The 18552-nt window shown below is 47.1% G+C and overlaps 1 protein-coding gene and 1 long non-coding RNA gene across 5 annotated transcripts in view; one reads left to right on the forward strand and one right to left on the reverse strand.

Moving 5' to 3' along the window:
- Positions 1-1620: 1620 nt before the first annotated feature.
- Positions 1621-18552, reverse strand: part of grin2ca (glutamate receptor, ionotropic, N-methyl D-aspartate 2Ca) — a 39617-nt gene continuing 22685 nt past the window's right edge. For both annotated transcript variants that reach the window (XM_058048408.1, XM_058048407.1), the window contains exons 4-13: positions 18026-18140; positions 12763-12974; positions 9613-9781; positions 8071-8224; positions 7084-7209; positions 6585-6814; positions 4846-5006; positions 4588-4775; positions 4279-4511; positions 1621-4096 (exon numbers count right to left, since the gene is read on the reverse strand). In XM_058048408.1, coding sequence (XP_057904391.1) covers positions 2495-4096; positions 4279-4511; positions 4588-4775; positions 4846-5006; positions 6585-6814; positions 7084-7209; positions 8071-8224; positions 9613-9781; positions 12763-12974; positions 18026-18140 — 3190 coding nt within the window. In that variant the 3' untranslated portion in view covers positions 1621-2494. The remainder of the gene's footprint in view (positions 4097-4278; positions 4512-4587; positions 4776-4845; positions 5007-6584; positions 6815-7083; positions 7210-8070; positions 8225-9612; positions 9782-12762; positions 12975-18025; positions 18141-18552) is intronic.
- Positions 5431-18552, forward strand: part of LOC131102941 (uncharacterized) — a 53318-nt gene continuing 40196 nt past the window's right edge. For 2 of the 3 annotated variants that reach the window (XR_009119515.1, XR_009119516.1), the window contains exons 1-2: positions 5431-7257; positions 7342-7873. This is a non-coding gene — a long non-coding RNA (uncharacterized LOC131102941). The remainder of the gene's footprint in view (positions 7258-7341; positions 7874-18552) is intronic. The other variant, XR_009119517.1, reaches the window with a different exon arrangement.

The following is an 18552-nucleotide window of genomic DNA, read 5'->3' on the forward strand; positions in this document are numbered from 1 at the left end:
GGGGGGGGGGGTCCTCTCATGGAGGAGATGAAAAAGGAAGGAGGGAGGGAGGAGCCCATTAAAGAGCCAGCACTGACCTTGAGCTGCGTTGAGCAAAGGCGTCCACGGCGGGAGGATTAAGGACACATGACAGGAAATGTCGGGGCTGAAGAAGACACGCTGAAGGTCAACAGGGGGCGACGTTACACAAACTTCCACCATAGGACCCGCTGACCTGTGACCCCCGGGGTTAATAGCCTGTACGCTCGTCTTCGTGTTTGTGTTTTATTAGCCATGACGAGGATCAAAGCCACCATTGATTCATGGATGTTTGGGAGCCCCGTTGACGTTTACCCACTTGTTTGATTCCGCCTTTTCCTTCTTTGTGTTTTTTTTCCAGGCTTAGCTTTCTTCAGGCGTCTGATTGGTTAAAAGAGTTGTTGTTTATAGCGCCACATGCTTTGTTATGCACATTGTTGATGATTTGTCGAGGGCCTCGGTGTTTGTTTGTACGTGTTTCGTGTGTCTGATCAACACTTTTATTACCTCAGCAGCTCAAAATCAATAGGCTGCTCGACGCCTTTCGCCATCAAACGCAATCTGCCGCCGTGCGACGACTCGTCCGACCGTCGTTCCTCAAACCCTCGCCTCCTTCGGGAGTCTCTCGGTCGCTCTATTGATTTTTTTTGGGTCTTCTCATCAGAGCACGGCGCTTTCAAAATCAAATCCACGTCCGCTGGGCGGCACACGCGCGGGCGCTTGTCGTGAAGATGGATGCATGACGCAGCACGTGAACGCACCGCTCATCTTTGATGGATGTCGCCAGATGTCAACGCACCAATCAGAGACGTCTCATCATTGTCCACCGCCTGGTGGACACGTGCGCCCCCTTCAGGGTCACCTTTTGGATTTTTTGTCATCATGAAGACGAAGCAGCGCCACGCCACATATACGGTCGTAACGCAGTCATTACCATCCCTGCCATTTTGGTAAATAATCCCATTTCTTTCAACAGGTACCATTCTGTACAGTGAAACCTTGGTTAGCATCATGAAGGTCGGACTCTAACCAAAATACAATGGAAAACCAATTCATTCCTTCCAGAAAGACACCAGGGGAACACGCATGCAGAATACCAGGATGAATGTCAGGGACACTCCAAGGTCACAGTCCTTCACGGAAGTCGTCCCTGCTGAAGTGAGTGTTCCCACCTTCCTGTTTTGCCATGACTATCCTGTTTCTCGCCCCAACAACCCAAAATGGAGCCACGGAACGTTCAAGTGCCGGCATCTCGATGAAGAAAGTGAGAAACTGAATTGAAGAAGGAAGTCCTGACCAAACAGGAACCCTAAATCCTCCTTTGTCCGATTCCTTCATCATTTCCATGGAGCATCACCAACTAATGACGTCAGACATTTTCCCTCGCCATTTTGGACCATAGCGAGCTAGCTTCTTTGCTAGAAGCTAATGACCGGGAAACGTAAACGTACGTAAACACACGCAACATTTTGGTGAACATTTCTGACATGGAAAACACGCTAACCGGGGCGGATGCTAACTGAGGTTACGCTGTATGACTGATGACCTTTTTAAAGTAACACCCCCCCGTCCCCCCCAGGCCCCCGATACAGTGGTCTCACGTCTCAGGAAGCGTTCAAGGATCAGCGGGTGTCCACGCATCAACGCTGCGCTAATGAGCTTCCTGCGTGTGTGTGTGATGGGCATGCAGGTGCTCTGATGAAACACATGACTAACACCTGGGAGACAATGTGAAGGGGAAACTCAGCCAAAAGTCATCCAATCTTTCATCACCTGTTCTCAGGTTGGTACGGTCTCACCTCTCAGATTTTATTTTTTTTTATAGGTTATGATACTCATCTTTAAAGATGCCGTTTTTTCAGGCGGTCCTTGAACGCACCATAGTTGTTTTTTTTGTTGCGAGCCAACAACGGCAATTAAAGAGAGACGGGGAGGATTCCCAATCTGACTCTAATCTAACAATTAAATCATGGACTTTTATTGCAAGTCGATCAGAGCAAACAGGAAGCTGTCGAGTGGGAGGAGCGAGTGGACATTTTGAGGGGAAGGGGGGGTCGGGTGGCGTCGGTGGACATGGAGACAGAGGCGATGAGCTTGTTGTTTATTAAAGGGTAGTGTAACATTTGGAAATACACTTGACGTTATTATTTATTATATGCGCTCCCTTCTGCTTCCTGTGAAGACTAAAGTGATTCCAAAATAAAAGTTGATTTTAGAAAAGTCCAAGAAAAAAGTGTTAAGATTAAGACTTAGAGGCTAACATATATGTGCATATATATATATACATATATATGTATATATATGTATATAGTGTACTTCTATATATATATATACTGTATATCTTGTTGAAAAATGCCGGAGGTTAAATGCTTCCTAAATAGAGAGTCTCTGACGGTGGTGTTCGATGCCAGCGTTTTATTGCAGTCCAAGTACACTGATGGTGTTCACTTTTTGCTTGAGCCCGAAGGAGGCGGGCTCAGACCTCCGACTCCAGGCTGGAGACCCTCCCCCAGGGCTTTGGCACAAACGGACTGTTCACTCTGCGCGCCACCAGAACCTGCCTGCGCTCCCTGCCGGCCACCCCGGGCTCGTCCCCATCCGCCCCAAACATGCTGTTCTGGTAGGCCACGGGCCTGTCGCTCACGCGAGGCAACATGGCGGCGTGCTCCGGGCAGCGGCTGGTGCACGGGAACAAGTGGCACACATCTTTGGGGCCGTCGTAGAAGTGCGGTGCCGCCCGGGCCAGCGGGCCCACGTAGACCGGCAAGTCCGTGTAGGAGTTCAGGTAGCTGGAGTAGTGTCTGTGCACCACCGTGGACGAGGAGCGCCGCAAGGCGGCGGCGTTCTGCAACATGGCCTCCCTGTACGAGGGCAGCCGCGTGGAGTCCGAGTACTTGAGTTTTTGCTTGTAGGGGTACGAGCCCATGTGAGCCGGGTCCAAGTAGGCGGGCTCGGCCGCCAGGGGGTAGCAGGACAGGTTGTGGCCCAGGCTGCCATAGAACTTGTGGGGCTTGGCGTTGGGCACCACCACGCGTGGGAACAGGTCGGGCATGTCGGCGCGGGGCGACGTGGACGGCTTGGTCTCGTCCACTTGCCGGATGCGGTCGTTGCCCCAGGTGGCTTTCAGGAAGGAGGCGCGGCGGTTCAGCTTGTCCTTCCCCAGCAGCGGCACGTCGTCCATCTCGGGCTCCAAGTAGGACTTCATGCACGAGTTGCAGCTGGCGGCGGCGGCGGCGGGGTAGTGTCCGGCGGCGGTCGCCACGGTGACGGCATCCGGGGCGTGGTTGTTCAGAAGCTGATTGGCCCTCAGCTCGGCCAAGCAGGATCGAGGTTCGTCGTAGTCGGCTCGCGCTCTCGGGTCGGCGGCGTCAAACATGTAGGTGTGGCTCCGCCTTTTCCGGCTCACGCAGTCAGGGGGGTAGCTCAGCTTCCGCCTCAGGGGGGCTTTGTGCTCCACGTAGACGTTGGGGACCTGGATCTCTCGGTAGGCGACGAAGGGCGACGCCGGGTGGCGGACCGGGTTCTCCACATACAGCCTGCTGCCGTGGTGGGGGGTGGCGGTGGGCGTGGTCGCGTCGGTCATGGCGAGGTGAGGGGTGCTGAGGCTGGAGATGGGCAGCGTCCTCTCCAGGACGTGCTGGTGGTTGCGGGCGGGCAGCGTGTAGCGGAGCGGCGTGGGCCGGGTCACCACGCGGGGCTTCTCCAGCAGGGGCTGCGTGACGCCGTCGCCGTAGTGCACGGGGAAGGTGGGGGTGCGGCTCCTCTGGGGGTACGGCGAGTGGTTGTCGGTGATGCTGGAGATGTAGGGCAGGCGGCAGTGGGACACCTCGGCCCCCGCCGCCGCCACGCAGGGCGGGAGCCCGCCCCGCATGTTGTCGGCTCCTCGCCTGCTCCAGGTCTCCAGGGTCTTGGTGGCGCTGTCCAGGGAGTTCTCCACCCGGGCGGAGGACACCATGTCCTTGGCCGTCTTCAGCATCTTCAGCATGTTGGCCTGGGAGTAGTTGGTGGTCACGTCGGGACTTTGGATGCTGCCGTTGCGATCGGCCTGCTCCACGCCGTTGAAGCAGCTGTAGATGCCCTGGACACACACGCACACACCCTGTCACGTGACATGAACATGGACTCCGCCCCGCTTGATTTTCACAGTCATGTTGACGTGCGTTTGTCATCTGCTGATGCTCGCACTTCTTCATATGAGCTCCTCGACTAAGTAGAAGACGACGATGCTTTTTACAGGCTGTGGTGTCTCGGCAAACTCACCCTGCTGATGGCCAGGAGGAAGTCCAGGCGCTCCGACTTGCGCACCGAGTGTCTGAGCTTCCAGTAGAGGAGGTGCTCCCAGGCGAAGACCAGCAGGCTGAGGCCCATGGCCACCAGCAGCATGTAGAAGACGCCCGCCATGTTGTCGATGTCCAGCTTGCTGCTCATCACCTCCTTCTTCTCGTTGCGGCAGATGCCCGTCAGCCACACCGTCTGCAGCTTCTGGGTGTCGCCTGAGCACGAGATGGACGCCAACCAGATGGTGAACACAGGGTTGATGTTCTCTTCATTCTCTAGACTGGGACCTACCGTCCGCCAGGAACTGGAGCAGAGCCAGGTCGATGGGTCGTTTCCAGCGCGACTCCTTCTGCAGGGCGATGCCGTAGCCGGTGGTGGCGAACACCTTCCCGCTGCCGATGGTCACCAGCTTGCAGCCCTCGTCTTTGCCCGCCATGTAATTCAGCACGGCGGCGTCGTAGATGAAGGCGTCCAGTTTGCTGCAAGCGCAACCGAGTCAGTCCCCGAGCGACACTCGCGCTTCTGCCGCGGCCGCTGGAGGACACCTACCCGGTTTTGAGGCTGTTGAGGGCGTCCTCCACCCCCTTCTGGTTGTACTTGACCATGTGGGAGTGCATCTCCGGGTAGTTGCTACGGATGTTGCGCTCCGTGCTGCCGTTGGGAACTGTCCCGAAGCGGAACGGAGGGTACTGCTCTTGTGGCTTTTGGAACTGGGAAAACATACGAAGAATGACAGAATGACAGGGTGTCCTATATTATACAGGGTGTCCTATATTATACAGGGTGTCCTATATTAACCTGATATACAGGGTGTCCTATATTATACAGGGTGTCCTATATTAACCTCATATACAGGGTGTCCTATATTAACCTCATATACAGGGTGTCCTATATTATACAGGGTGTCCTATATTAACCTCATATACAGGGTGTCTTATATTACCTTAATATACAGGGTGTCCTATATTAACCTCATATACAGGGTGTCCTATATTAACCTCATATACAGGGTGTCCTATATTATACAGGGTGTCCTATGCTAACCTAATATACAGGGTGTCCTATATTATACAGGGTGTCCTATATTAACCTCATATACAGGGTGTCTTATATTACCTTAATATACAGGGTGTCCTATATTAACCTGATATACAGGGTGTCCTATATCATACAGGGTGTCCTATATTATACAGGGTGTCCTATATTAACCTAATATACAGGGTGTCCTATATTATACAGGGTGTCCTATATTAACCTAATATACAGGGTGTCCTATATTATACAGGGTGTCCTATATTAACCTCATATACAGGGTGTCCTATATTATACAGGGTGTCCTATATTAACCTCATATACAGGGTGTCTTATATTACCTTAATATACAGGGTGTCCTATATTAACCTGGTATACAGGGTGTCCTATATTATACAGGGTGTCCTATATTATACAGGGTGTCCTATATTAACCTCATATACAGGGTGTCTTATATTACCTTAATATACAGGGTGTCCTATATTAACCTGATATACAGGGTGTCCTATATCATACAGGGTGTCCTATATTATACAGGGTGTCCTATATTAACCTAATATACAGGGTGTCCTATATTATACAGGGTGTCCTATATTAACCTAATATACAGGGTGTCCTATATTATACAGGGTGTCCTATATTAACCTCATATACAGGGTGTCCTATATTAACCTAATATACAGGTAATTGTCCCCATGTTGGAGGTAATTGTCGTGCGAGAGCAACGCTGCTGGTCTTCATCACTCTCCTGTGATACAAGGTCACTTTGTGGCGGCTTCATCTTGTCCCTCATTTGCATACGTTTCACCTGTAGGGCGGGGCTGGGAGGGAGGGGAGGAGCACAGCTGGACAAACAGCCACTCAGCCCTCCCCCGCCAGAATGCAACCATCTGTGCACCGGCTGACCCCCTCCCACCCCCGCATGCTAAGGTATAGCAACTTTATGCGAATGCTAATGAGCGACGGGCGACTTTTCCTCAAATGCCTTTTTAATCCTTCAAGTTGCCCGCGAGCAAGGAGTCCACAAATCATGGCCGTGCTGTGGCTTTACCACGGATGGAGGAGTCAATACGCCCATAAAAGACGTCCTCGGGCCAATATGCATGAGCTCATGCCAAAAATGATAATCAGCGTCTGGCCAGGAATCATCCCAACAGTCCTGGGACTCCATTTCATTTCCGCACATTGACAGTGAAAAGTCAGGAGCGTGACATCACCGCCTCCACCCCCGCCCCCACCCCCAGCGTGCCGGGTACCTTCTTGTCGCTCAGGCCGGACACGGTGTCGATGTACTGCTCCTGGATCATGAAGGCTGCCAGGTTGGCCGTGTAGGATGCCAGGAAGATGACGGCGAAGAAGGCCCACACCAGGACCATGATCTTGCTGGTGGTTCCTTTGGGGTTCTCGATGGGCACCGAGTTGTTGAAGACGATTCCCCACAGCAGCCATACCGACTTCCCGATAGTGAAGGTGGGACCGCCGGGATCTGTGGAGGAGATGGGGAGATGATGACCTTGGATCTGAAGCCCCGCCCCTAAGCTTAACCAGGCCTCCAACCATGCATTGTTGTTTTCTTATAGCGTCACAACACTGTTACATTAAATTACAATTATATATTCACTTAATTGAAATATTTAATGTAATATATGTAATATGTAATGTGTTTTAAACCACCCTTATATTCATCTACAATAATGTTTAATCTCCAAGGTGAGACGAATTGAACTTTTGCACCGAGGAAGAGGATGCGGTCACCTTTAGCCGTCACCAGGCTGCGGTTGTAGCCGACAGGACTGCAGTATTCAAAGACAAACACAGTGATGGCCACCACGGTGAGACACATGACGAACATCATCACCCAGACCGCCGGACTGTAGGGCTCTGCAATCACACACACAGGACAAAGCCCCACCCACAGGTGTAGATCAGGTATCGGTGACAAACCCCACTTCTTTTACTGACTCAGTTTTATATGAGTCACTGACTGAGTTCAGTTCTCCGTGTTTGATTCAGCCAGCAGTACCCGTGAGTCACTGTCAGGAACGACTCCCCGAGATCGGAACGACTCGTTCATGACTCGCACATATCGATTCGACACAGGTATGTATTGTGTCTCATCAGGTTTGTTTGCTTTTGCGTAAAATGAGCTGCTAAATGTAAAGTTACCTTAGCCGAGACATTTGACAGCGTTTTCTTGTTTACTGCGGTAAAGACGACGTTGCCTTTTTACAGTTTAAGTCGAATTATGTGCACAACAAAGCAAGGTTTGTGTACCTGTTACTAACTGTTAGCTTGGAAGCTAAGTAGAAGACGACAACATGGAGCAGAATACTTATGGATGTTTTACCAACGTCTGGGCGAGTATGCATCATAAAAGTTATTCTGTTATGTGAACATTTACACATCAGTTTACTTTCTATGCTGCTGCAGTTGGAGAGCAACACCGGTGGCAAACAAGGCTGATGTCTTAACGACGTGTCTTCCTGGGACTCCTCATTGCTCCTCACTGAACGCTACCTCCACGCAGAAGCACCAAAAGCGCCAGGTAAGATTGGCCCTTTTCCTTTCATGAAACTTGACATAATATGTGCTACCTGTTTGCCAAATTTAGTTCAAAGCGATAGAAAGTAGCGGTTGTGTCATAGCAGAATGAACTGAACGAGTACATACACAAATGTGATAAAAGCCACACCTTCTGACCTAAAAAAAGAGGTTCCCCCAAAATCAATATTCCAAGCTCACCTAAAAAGGCAGACGGCGAGACGGTCCCGTTACTCCTGGCCACCATCACGCTGATGCCGGTCTCCACAAACGGCACGGAAAAGTCGATAATCTCTGAGCGTTCCTCATTGATGGTCAGCGAGCCGATGGCCATGTCGGCACGCTTGTAGAAAACCTGTGGCAGCGCAGAGCGTCATGGCCGACAGAGACTGACAAAGTGTGTGATGAAGGGATCTTGAAGGAAATCTTATGGCAGGATGTTCAACTACTATGTGTGGACATGTGACTTATATAGAGGTACGGCCTGTGTGTGTTAGCGCCGTCAGTGGTTTAAAACATTTGTCATTAATTCCATTTTGTCCATAGTTAACTCATAATTAACAGCATCGTCAATAAGTCGGCATGTCAATCTCTGTGGGTACCGACTGAATATCCAACTACCATAACTACATGAAAGGGTATAGGATATCCATATTGCAAATGTGGCCATGGCTGAGATAAAATGAAAAAAAGGTTCTCATTCTGTGTGGAAGTGGTACTTTTTTAGCTTCTTTGTTTTCCTATGTGCTCAGTTTACAGTTGCTATGTTAGTATTAGCTTTCTGTATTGTCCCTGCAGTGATCCCATGACCCGCAATTTGATGTAAACAAAGAATAACAGAATGTAAAAGTGACTATAGGGGTGCTATTTTATGTCCACGGGGCTCTAATGTTAAAGAGAAAGTCGTACACAGGTTTCTATGGCCTTACAATGAAATGAAAAAAAGGTTCTCATTCCGTGTGGAAGTGGTACTTTTTTTAGCTTCTTTGTTTTCCTATGTGCTCAGTTTACAGTTGCTATGTTAGCATTAGCTTTCTGTGATGTCCCTGCAGTGATCCTGTAACCCGCAATTTGATGTAAACAAAGAATAACAGAATGTAAAAGTGACTATAGGGGTGCTATTTTATGTCCACGGGGCTCTAACGTTAAAGAGAAAGTCATACACAGGTTTCTATGGCCTTACAATGAAATGAAAAAAAGGTTCTCATTCCGTGTGGAAGTGGTACTTTTTTTAGCTTCTTTGTTTTCCTATGTGCTCAGTTTACAGTTGCTATGTTAGCATTAGCTTTCTGTGATGTCCCTGCAGTGATCCCGTGACCCGCAATTTGATGTAAACAAAGAATAACAGAATGTAAAAGTGACTATAGGGGTGCTATTTTATGTCCAGAATCCTACTTTACGGGAATTCACTTATCACGGTTGGGTCTGGAGCCAGTCGAACATGATAAAGGAGGGATTAGCGTGTTTGAAGTCATGTATCCTCCTACGATATCCGTGTTGATATCCTGTCCATCCCGCTGAGCACAACGCTGCCTTTTAGCCTCTCCATTGTAAAGCTGCATTAATCCGTAATCCATGACGAGGTTTTCCAGGCTACAGTAGAAGGTTGCTTTGTCTCCGTCGCATAAAGCTGAACAAATCTTACGCACAGGAAGTGGAACTAATCGCCAAAGGAGGTCACTCTAGGTCTAAATCCCGCCGTGAGGGAAAAAAAAACTCTGCTTTTGGGGAATTCAGCCTTACCTCACCGATCATCCCGTTCCAAATTCCGCGGACCAGCTTGCCGTGTTTGCCGTTGGTGACCAGGTAGAGGTCGTAGGAGAACTTGATGTTGCGGGACAGCTTCTTGAGGATATCGATGCAGAAACCTTTGCAGCACAGCTTGGTGTAGGGTTCCGTGTGGCCCACGATGCTGGAGCACAGAGGGGGTTAACAGGGGTGTCATTGGGGGGCAGAGGGGAGATCCATTTGCAATCACTTCCTCCTAACACGAGGAACTGTGGACCCAAATATTCCGCTTGCATTCCGTTTATTTGCTCAAACGGAAGGAATTGAACCTTTGTATACACCTTATATACCTCACCACCAATCGGAATGAACATATAATCGGTTTCACCGGAATATTTCCTTCCCAAAACCCGTTGAGGTATCATGTATCCACTCAAATGGAAAGTTGTCACGGTGCCTTCTTCTTCTTCTGTTGTTTATTGGCGGTTGGCAAGCAGTCATTCTGTGGAACTGAATCTAAACCTTTCTATAATCAATTGATAAGTCCAGTTTTTACCAAAATATTACCAAGATTGAATTTTATCTTTGACCGTTTAAATTCATCCCGGGTGCGTTCTTCCAACACATGCTCAGATATGACGTAACGCGAATCTAGAGACGTTCCTCGGCACTGGACTGCTGCGGAAAGGTTGTTTTTGATCCAAACTTTTGAAAGAACTGATCATAAATTCAAGACCGTATGGACGAAAAACTGGCAATACGGAGTTAATCCGGAATCACATGACGTTGATGTTTACGTTTTACTGCACTTGCCCCATTGACTTTTCTTATTGACTATAGCGGCGCATGTAGACCGGAGATCGGAATATTCCTTTTTCATGTGTACCATTGTTTTTGGAAAAGTTATTCAGAAAGATTTAATTCGGAAAGACGTAAAACCTGTCGTGTAAACTTGCTAATGACGAATGAAGGGAAGCGGCGTTCTTAATTACTGGCTTACTTTTACAGCAGAGGTACATACGTTAGCGTTACTGTTAGTGCCGTGTTGCTTTTGTACTTCTCGTACTTTCCAATCATCAAACCCACCTAACAGGAACGTAAGATGCCTTCAAGACGGCCGAGGGCTCCCTGAGTATTTTTAAGACCGACGTGAGGACTGAAGTGACCATGTGACCCGGTACTGTTAAACATTTGTACTTTGCCAGGAAGGCATCAGATTGGATCCTACGTACTTGGCTGGCTTGTCTTATTCCGAAGGCAATATTCCGTATTGTTTGCATGTGCGACGTGTCCTCGGATCCAGCTCTTCAAACATGGATGCTTGGCCGACCGCCCAAAACCGCCGGCGCCAGCTTAGCGCCAGTCCTCGAACGGCGTGTCAGCTGTCACCGCTTTGAAATGCAAACGTGTAGAATGCTCCACTGACTTGTCTGACACCATTCCTGACATGTTGGCTTCCCAAACCAGGGATCCCGATCTTCTCCCGCTTGTGGATTGCAGCTGCCGTTAAAGGATAACGACCCCACCCCCCACTAATCAACCTGTCTTCGGGTGTTTAGGATTGATGATCTTAATTGTACAGTGTGATAAATAGCTAACCCCGCCGGCATTTATTTCCCCGCTCGGGTCACAAGTTCATCCCGGGAATGCTGGTCTCTCCGGCCAAGCTGCCTAATGAGTCTCTCACCTCCTGAGCGATATGACGGCACGCTCGCGCTAATGGCGCAGGAGGAGCCTCTTCATCTCGCACCTAGCGGCGCTATCACGTAAATCAATTAAGATGGACATGTTAACGACGCCGGGGCGCTAACGGGATTCCGCACGAGCAACGCTCTCATTTGGATTCTTTAATTAGAGGATACTAAATCTCAAACGGCTCGTCATCACAATCCTGGTCCCAGGTGCTGGTTTGAGGATGTTTACGCCCGCTTTCTTCATTCGGTTTACTTCCTGTAACCCTTAAGACTGTTTATTCCCCGCGGTGTGCTTTCTTTGAGACGAAGCATTGCTAGCTTAGCGATACGCCGCGTTCGCCCCGACACTCGGCCACTGGAGATTCTCCAGCGCCGGTCCCAAGCCCGGATAGATGAGAGTCACGCCTCGGGAAGTGCATCCGGCGTAACAGCTGAGCCATACTAATCACGCAAGTTAGAAAACATGAAAAAAAGAAGAAGAAGCCAAAAGTTTGACTTTGAGTGGATGTAGTGGAGCCTCTATGGCAGGGGTGGGCAAACTACGGCCCGGGGGCCACATCCGGCCCGCCAAGTGTTTGAATACGGCCCGCCCAATCTTTCCAAAGTATTTCATTTAAACTCAACATACAACCTGGCATCATGGCCTGAGCCAACCTTTTGATGGTTGTATCAATTTCGTTGTTTGACATGGTCTGTTGTTTACAAAGTGCTCCTGAAAAAAGGGACACAAGCACATAATAATAATAATAATAATAATAATTATTATTATTATTATTAGATTATTAGATTATTATAATTATTATTAGAACTATTATGATTATTATAATTATTATATTAATGCTAATTATTATATTAATTATATATAATATTATTGTTATATTTGCATATTTTACATAATAATATAATAATAATTATTATTTTAATTTTATTGTAATTATTATAATATTTTATTATTTTTAAAATATTTAAATATAAATATAAAATAATAAATAATAATAGCAGATTGCGTGACAATTTTACAGATACAATAATACCAGGTGGACTGTTACGTGTAAAATATATAGTCCCCCCCCCCCCCCCCCCCCCGTAAATTTTGTCATATCAATGCGGCCCGCGAGTCAAAAAGTTTGCCCACCCCTGCTCTATGGGTTACTGGCTGGCTCCGATCTGGATTCCCCCCCCCCCCTTTAATTGGATCGCTGGATCACGACTTCAAGGTCTTTGGCTTGTTTGTTAATCGGAATTGCTGAAAACGTGTATGCCAGGTTCTCCGAGCAGGCGGTTCCACCTTTTGCGCAACCGGGCGGTAAAGTTGACACTAGCACCGCTCTCCTTTTTCCCCCGGTTCAACTCCCAGCTTCCCCAATCGGAGCCCACACTGGACTCCTATCTGGCGCCCCCATCCCAGCCAATCTTAATGTCCTCATTGCTGATTTCAAGATTTCCTTGGTTCTTTGGTCGGGTCACTTACGCCTCCGTCTTGTTGGACTGGCGTCGGCATGGCACCGTGTTGCTGACGCAGGTGCCGGTCAACGGGTCCACGGCCTCCACGATGACAAAAGGCCGCTCCTCCAGCGTGGCGACCGTCAGGTGCCTGTAATCGGACACGGGCTCCAGGTAGGAGCCGTAGCGCGGCCACACGGGGTATCTCATCTGCAGGATGCTCTTCTCGTAGGTGCCCACCTGAAGCGAAGACGCCAAGATGTGAGGAAGACGCCGTGTTCGCAGGAGGCCACGCAAACACTCGAGGACGCCGTAAATCGCTTTAACGCTGCCTTAAAAGCACAAACAAAGCCGAGGCGTCTGAGAAATGGGCCCTTTTCGCCGGGAGTGCATGAGATGAAATGGTGGAGGATGCCACCGCGTAACGCCGTTTATCACAATCTCTCATCTTAATGCGGCCGTCCCCAATTTTCTTGCTCTATATGCCGTTATCGCTCATCCTTGCGGTTTGTGCGTCAGGACCCGGTGCAATTTGTGGACACTTTAGAGGAAATTGATTTTTGGGTCAGCGTGGATAGAGATGGTGCAATTATACGCGCCGCGCGACGCAGGCAAATTGCTACATTACCACTTGGCTAATTCTAATTGCCGGCTGGGGCCAAACGAGCCCAATGCATAATTGAACATTTCAGGCTCACTTGAGGAGTCGTGACCCGCGCGGGGTGGCGAGCGTCCCCGACGCCGTCACGTCACCGGCTGTTTAGCGCTTAAATAAGACGTCAGCGTGATGAATGTTGCTGTCTTGGCTGTAATTCAGCCAACCAATGACATTCCCCCCCCCCCAAATAGATTTCTAAGCATTGTGCAGACACGGCGAGGCAACGCGCGGTGGCTGGGAGTCTCGCTCTCTCAACGACGCGAGGGAAAGGGCGAGCAAACACGCAATTCTCTGTGGATGTTTGCCGCCAGTCACGGTGATGGGCTCCGCTGTTTACCTAGCGCTCCGCCCGCGGGCTCGCCGTCCCGTCCCGTCCATCTCCATTTCACATTCCTTCACAAGACAAGGATGTGGGGAAAATATCATTTCCCTGCGGTTTCTTACACACACATCTCCGTTTGACGCTCGCGCTCCCGTCTTTTATGAGCTCAACTGAAAGATTTCTATTTACACAAAAGGCCATTTTGTTCAGATCTTCTTCACGTGCGTCTAAATCTTCTTTCCAATTGAGGTTACATCTTGGATGGATGTACGGTATCATGGCTTTCATAAACGATCTTTGTTTGCCGGTCAAAACATACGGAATTACACGTGATGTGTAGTATTCTGGTCACTAGGTGGCAGTAATGACATTCATTCATTCATTCATTTTCTACCGCTTTTTCCTCACGAGGGTTGCGGGGGGTGCTGGAGCCTATCCCAGCTGTCTTCGGGCGAGAGGCGGGGTACACCCTGGACTGGTGGCCAGCCAATCCCAGGGCACATATAGACAAACAACCATTCACACTCACATTCATACCTATGGACAATTTGGAGTGGCTAATTAACCTAGCATGTTTTTGGAATGTGGGAGGAAACCGGAGTACCCGGAGAAAACCCACGCATGCACGGGGAGAACATGCAAACTCCACACAGAGATGGCCGAGGGTGGAATTGAACCCTGGTCTCCTAGCTGTGAGGTCCGCGCACTAACCACCAGACCGCCGTGCCGCCCAGTAATGGAGTCATCTTCTCCTCCTCCATCTTCTCCTCCCATCACGCGTGTTTTTGGCTTAAGTTTAACTGGTTAGCTTGCTAGCTTTTTACATTGCTAACTCGTGTCTGTAGTAGCGGGCCGCATGGCGGCGGAGTGGTTAGCGTGCAGACCTCACAGCGAGGAGACACGAGTTCAATCTCTGTGTGGAGTTTGCATGTTCTCCCCGTGCATGCGTGGCTTTTCTCTGTGTATTCCGGTTTCCTCCCACATTCCGAAACCATGCTAGGTTCGATGCTAGCTGACTCCAAATTGTCCATAGATATGAATTCCGTGATCTAAGGTTCATTAATAGAAGCTGGAGTGTCAAACGCAGGGAATGGGTCTGGGTAACCCCCGTCTGGATGTAGAACCATACCCGCCCCGGAACACAATCATTATGGAAAGCCAATAAGAAGAGGAGAAAAGGGAGATGAAAAGGCGCAATGAAGAGAAAGGAAACCCCGCAGGCGAGAAAGATAAGCGGAGTGGAGCTGGAGAAAGTTGTGTTGTGGATGTGCGTGAAATGGATCTTCATGTAGAGTTGACTATGTTGGAAAGCCGACGCCACTGGAGCTTTAGCTCGGATTCTCAAGTCGATTTAAAAAAACCTTGCTAATGTTTCTTGAACGGCGCTGTAAAAAGTGGAGCGTGCTGCCGTCAGGCGGCATCGAGCGCAGTAAAACCACTTTTCAACCCGAGGTAATGAATGCCGCATTAAGACACAAATGCTGACTGTCGTGTTAAGGAGGGGGGGCGGGGCTTGTGTGGAACAAGTAGCCTTGTTTGCGTCTTTATAGCGATGCAAGTTTCCCACAGGACTGTAATCTATCTGTGGCAGGGCTGGGAGTTGTCATCTAATTTACATCATTTACTAAGACGCAAAAGTGAAGGGAGATTTTCAAAAATCATTATTCATATAGTCATTATCTCTTTGTCATATTTAATATTTTTACAGTTCATCAAAAGAGGAAGCATTTGTTTCCTGGGCTCTGTGTGCTGATTGGAAAGAGAGCCTACATGTCTGTGTGCGTCTAATACAGGGGTGGGCAAACTTTTTCACTTGTGGGCCGCATTGATTTAACAACATTGACGGGGGGGGGGGCAGACTATATAATATTTTACACGTAACGGTCAATTTTTACACGTATATTTTACACACGTTTTACATGTAAAAGTGTCACGCAATCACTTGCACTTTGAGATGATTTATTTGATGTAAAGTGTGTTATAAATTAAATGTATTATAATAACAATAATAATAATAATAATTATTATTATTCAATATTTTTTTATTTAGTATTATTAATAATAATAATTACTATTATTAATAATAATTATTATTTTATTTAATATTATTATTAATAATTAATAATGTCAATAATTAATAATATTATATTAATTATATTATTAAGGCTCAAGCCTTGATGTCAGGTTGTATGTTGAGTTTAAATGAAATACTTTGGAAAGAACAGGTGGGCCGTATTCAAGCACTTGGCGGGCCGGATGTGGCCCCCGGGCCGTAGTTTGCCCACCCCTGGTCTAATATGTCGCTATTGACGACCATAATTGCGGTATAAGACATGTTAAGATGTGTTACAATGCCACCTACTGTATGGAGTTGGAACGACAAGCATTCCCATTATAATGTGCTGGTGAGCAAGGCGAACCTAAGATGGCAAACCTAAGAACAAAAACAAAGTAGCGCCAACTGTGTCTGTGGAGGGTAAAATGTATACTTGGTGGGCATATTTCCACCAATTAGACATTTTTTATTGGTATTATTATGAGGATTTTATGGCTTATGACCTATGTATATATATACTGATTTATATGGAACCTTCCGTTTCCTGTCTTCCCCGTTTCTACTCTTCCTCTTCCCTAATAGCGTGGAACCTTGGTGTCATATTGGAAATGAATGGCACACTGCAAGTGAAACGAGTAGCGGCCTTATTCGTCAATACAACATAATTAGCATTGAGCAACCTCCGGCTTGCTTTGCTGCGTCTGTGACGTCAACGCTGGCGTGCATGTGGCCTCGTCTCCTGCAGTTAGTTTGCTTCATGCCACTGACGCCGCACAAACAAAGTCAGTGTGTGTGAGTGAGTGAGTGATGGATGGATGGATGGAGTCGATGAGAGAAGCGCACGCCTGTGAGATGATCCTTCATGAGGTGGTTCAGCGGTGTGAGTGCAGCCTCTTAACTAGCCTTAATAACAAGACCGCTGATGGGTGAAATCACCGCCGCTGCTGAAAACGTCACGTCCACCAGGGGTCGGGGCGGTGTAAGTTCTTCCAATGAGAAGACTACGACTTGGACCATGGAAGTGGCTTGGTTTGGATAGAGCAGGGGTGGGCAAACTACGGCCCGCGGGCCACATGCGGCCCACTAAGCGTTTGAATCCGGCCCGCGAGTTGCTTTCTAACTTTTAACATACATGCTGGCAACATGACTTGCAAGTCGGATGTCTTATTCAGTAAAAAAAAAACAATAAAAATAATTTTAAAAAAAATTAAAATGTAAAATTAAAGTTTGTAGTTTGATGTGGTTTGATGTTTAAAGTGCTCTGGAAAAAAGGGATATATGGAACATATTTAAAACATATAGCTAATAATCTGACACGTTTACAGATAAAATTATACAAATAAGTAAATAAATAAAATAAATAATGAATATATAAAAATATAATATAATGATATATCATGTAATTAATAATATAATTATAATATATATAATAAATTATATATATAATATGTAGATTAAATATAATATAATATAATAAATAAAATTTGACAAATAATTCAAGGTGGACTGTTAGAATTATAAGCAAATACAAATATATATATATATATACAAATAAATAAATAAAATAAATAATAAATATATAAAATATATTACAATAAAATTAATATATATAATATAATTAATCATTATAATATATAATAAATAAATAAAATTAGACAAATAATTCAAGGTGGACTGTTAGAATTATAAGCAAATACAAATATATATATATATACAAATAAATAAATAAAATAAATAATAAATATATAAAATATATTACAATAAAATTAATATATATAATATAATTAATCATTATAATATATAATAAATAAATAAAATTAGACAAATAATTCAAGGTGGACTGTTATAATTATAAGCGTAAAATAGTGTGTGTTATAAAAATATATATTCTGGCCCCCCGGACAGTTTTGTTAACTCAGTGCGGCCCACGTGTCCAAAAGTTTGCCCACCCCTGGGATAGAGCGACTCGCTGCATAGCCAGCGACTGTTGAAGTGGTCCTGTCTCCAAACTAGGAGTTAGTCCAGGAACAGGACTTGGATGAGAAGGAGTATGTAACTACTGATCCAGGATCTAATGCTGGTGAAGCAGCTGCCCGGAACTGGAACAGACCGGTCCGCTTTGGACCCCGTCTCCCCAGTGCCATAGGCAAAGTTACATTAAATTATTTTCATTAAGATTAGTATCTTTTCTACAAGTCAGTGATATCGTCATATTGCGATACGTGCATATGTTGTGCGCATGCATTGATGTTCACCTTGTCCCACTGCTTTTCCCTGTCCAGCGTGATGATGTTCATGGAAGGGTTGACCAGGTAACCGTTGGTGTTGAAGGAGAAGTCGTTGTGCTCCCACGTCACATTCAGCATGTGCCTGCCAAAACACCCCAACACCGCAAACGTCAGTCACACAACAGAAGGGAACGCTTCAGCAGCTTCGCCATTAGCATGCGCTCCCACTCATCCCTCAGGTAGGGAAAAGTGCCGAGGTGTTCTGCTTGGAAATTAGAGATTGCGAGTTTAGACCCCGTCAGTGCCTCGGAGCGTCCAAGGGGGGAATTGTTGGGTTTGGTTTAGCTTTGGGGTAGAATGGTAATCACACCCGTAGACCGGTCCAAGCATCCTCCAGGAACTAACTCAACCCTGACTCGCGGCTGATGTAAATATCGCTAAGAGCTTAGCTTCGCTATTTCAGCTGGATCACAAAACACTTGGAATCGGTCAAACTCTAATCGTGAAAGAATGTTTAACCGGTGCCTTCAAGGTCAGGGGCGGGATCAGGTAGA

Source organism: Doryrhamphus excisus, chromosome 15, assembly GCF_030265055.1.
Source record: "Doryrhamphus excisus isolate RoL2022-K1 chromosome 15, RoL_Dexc_1.0, whole genome shotgun sequence".
NCBI lineage: Eukaryota > Metazoa > Chordata > Actinopteri > Syngnathiformes > Syngnathidae > Doryrhamphus > Doryrhamphus excisus.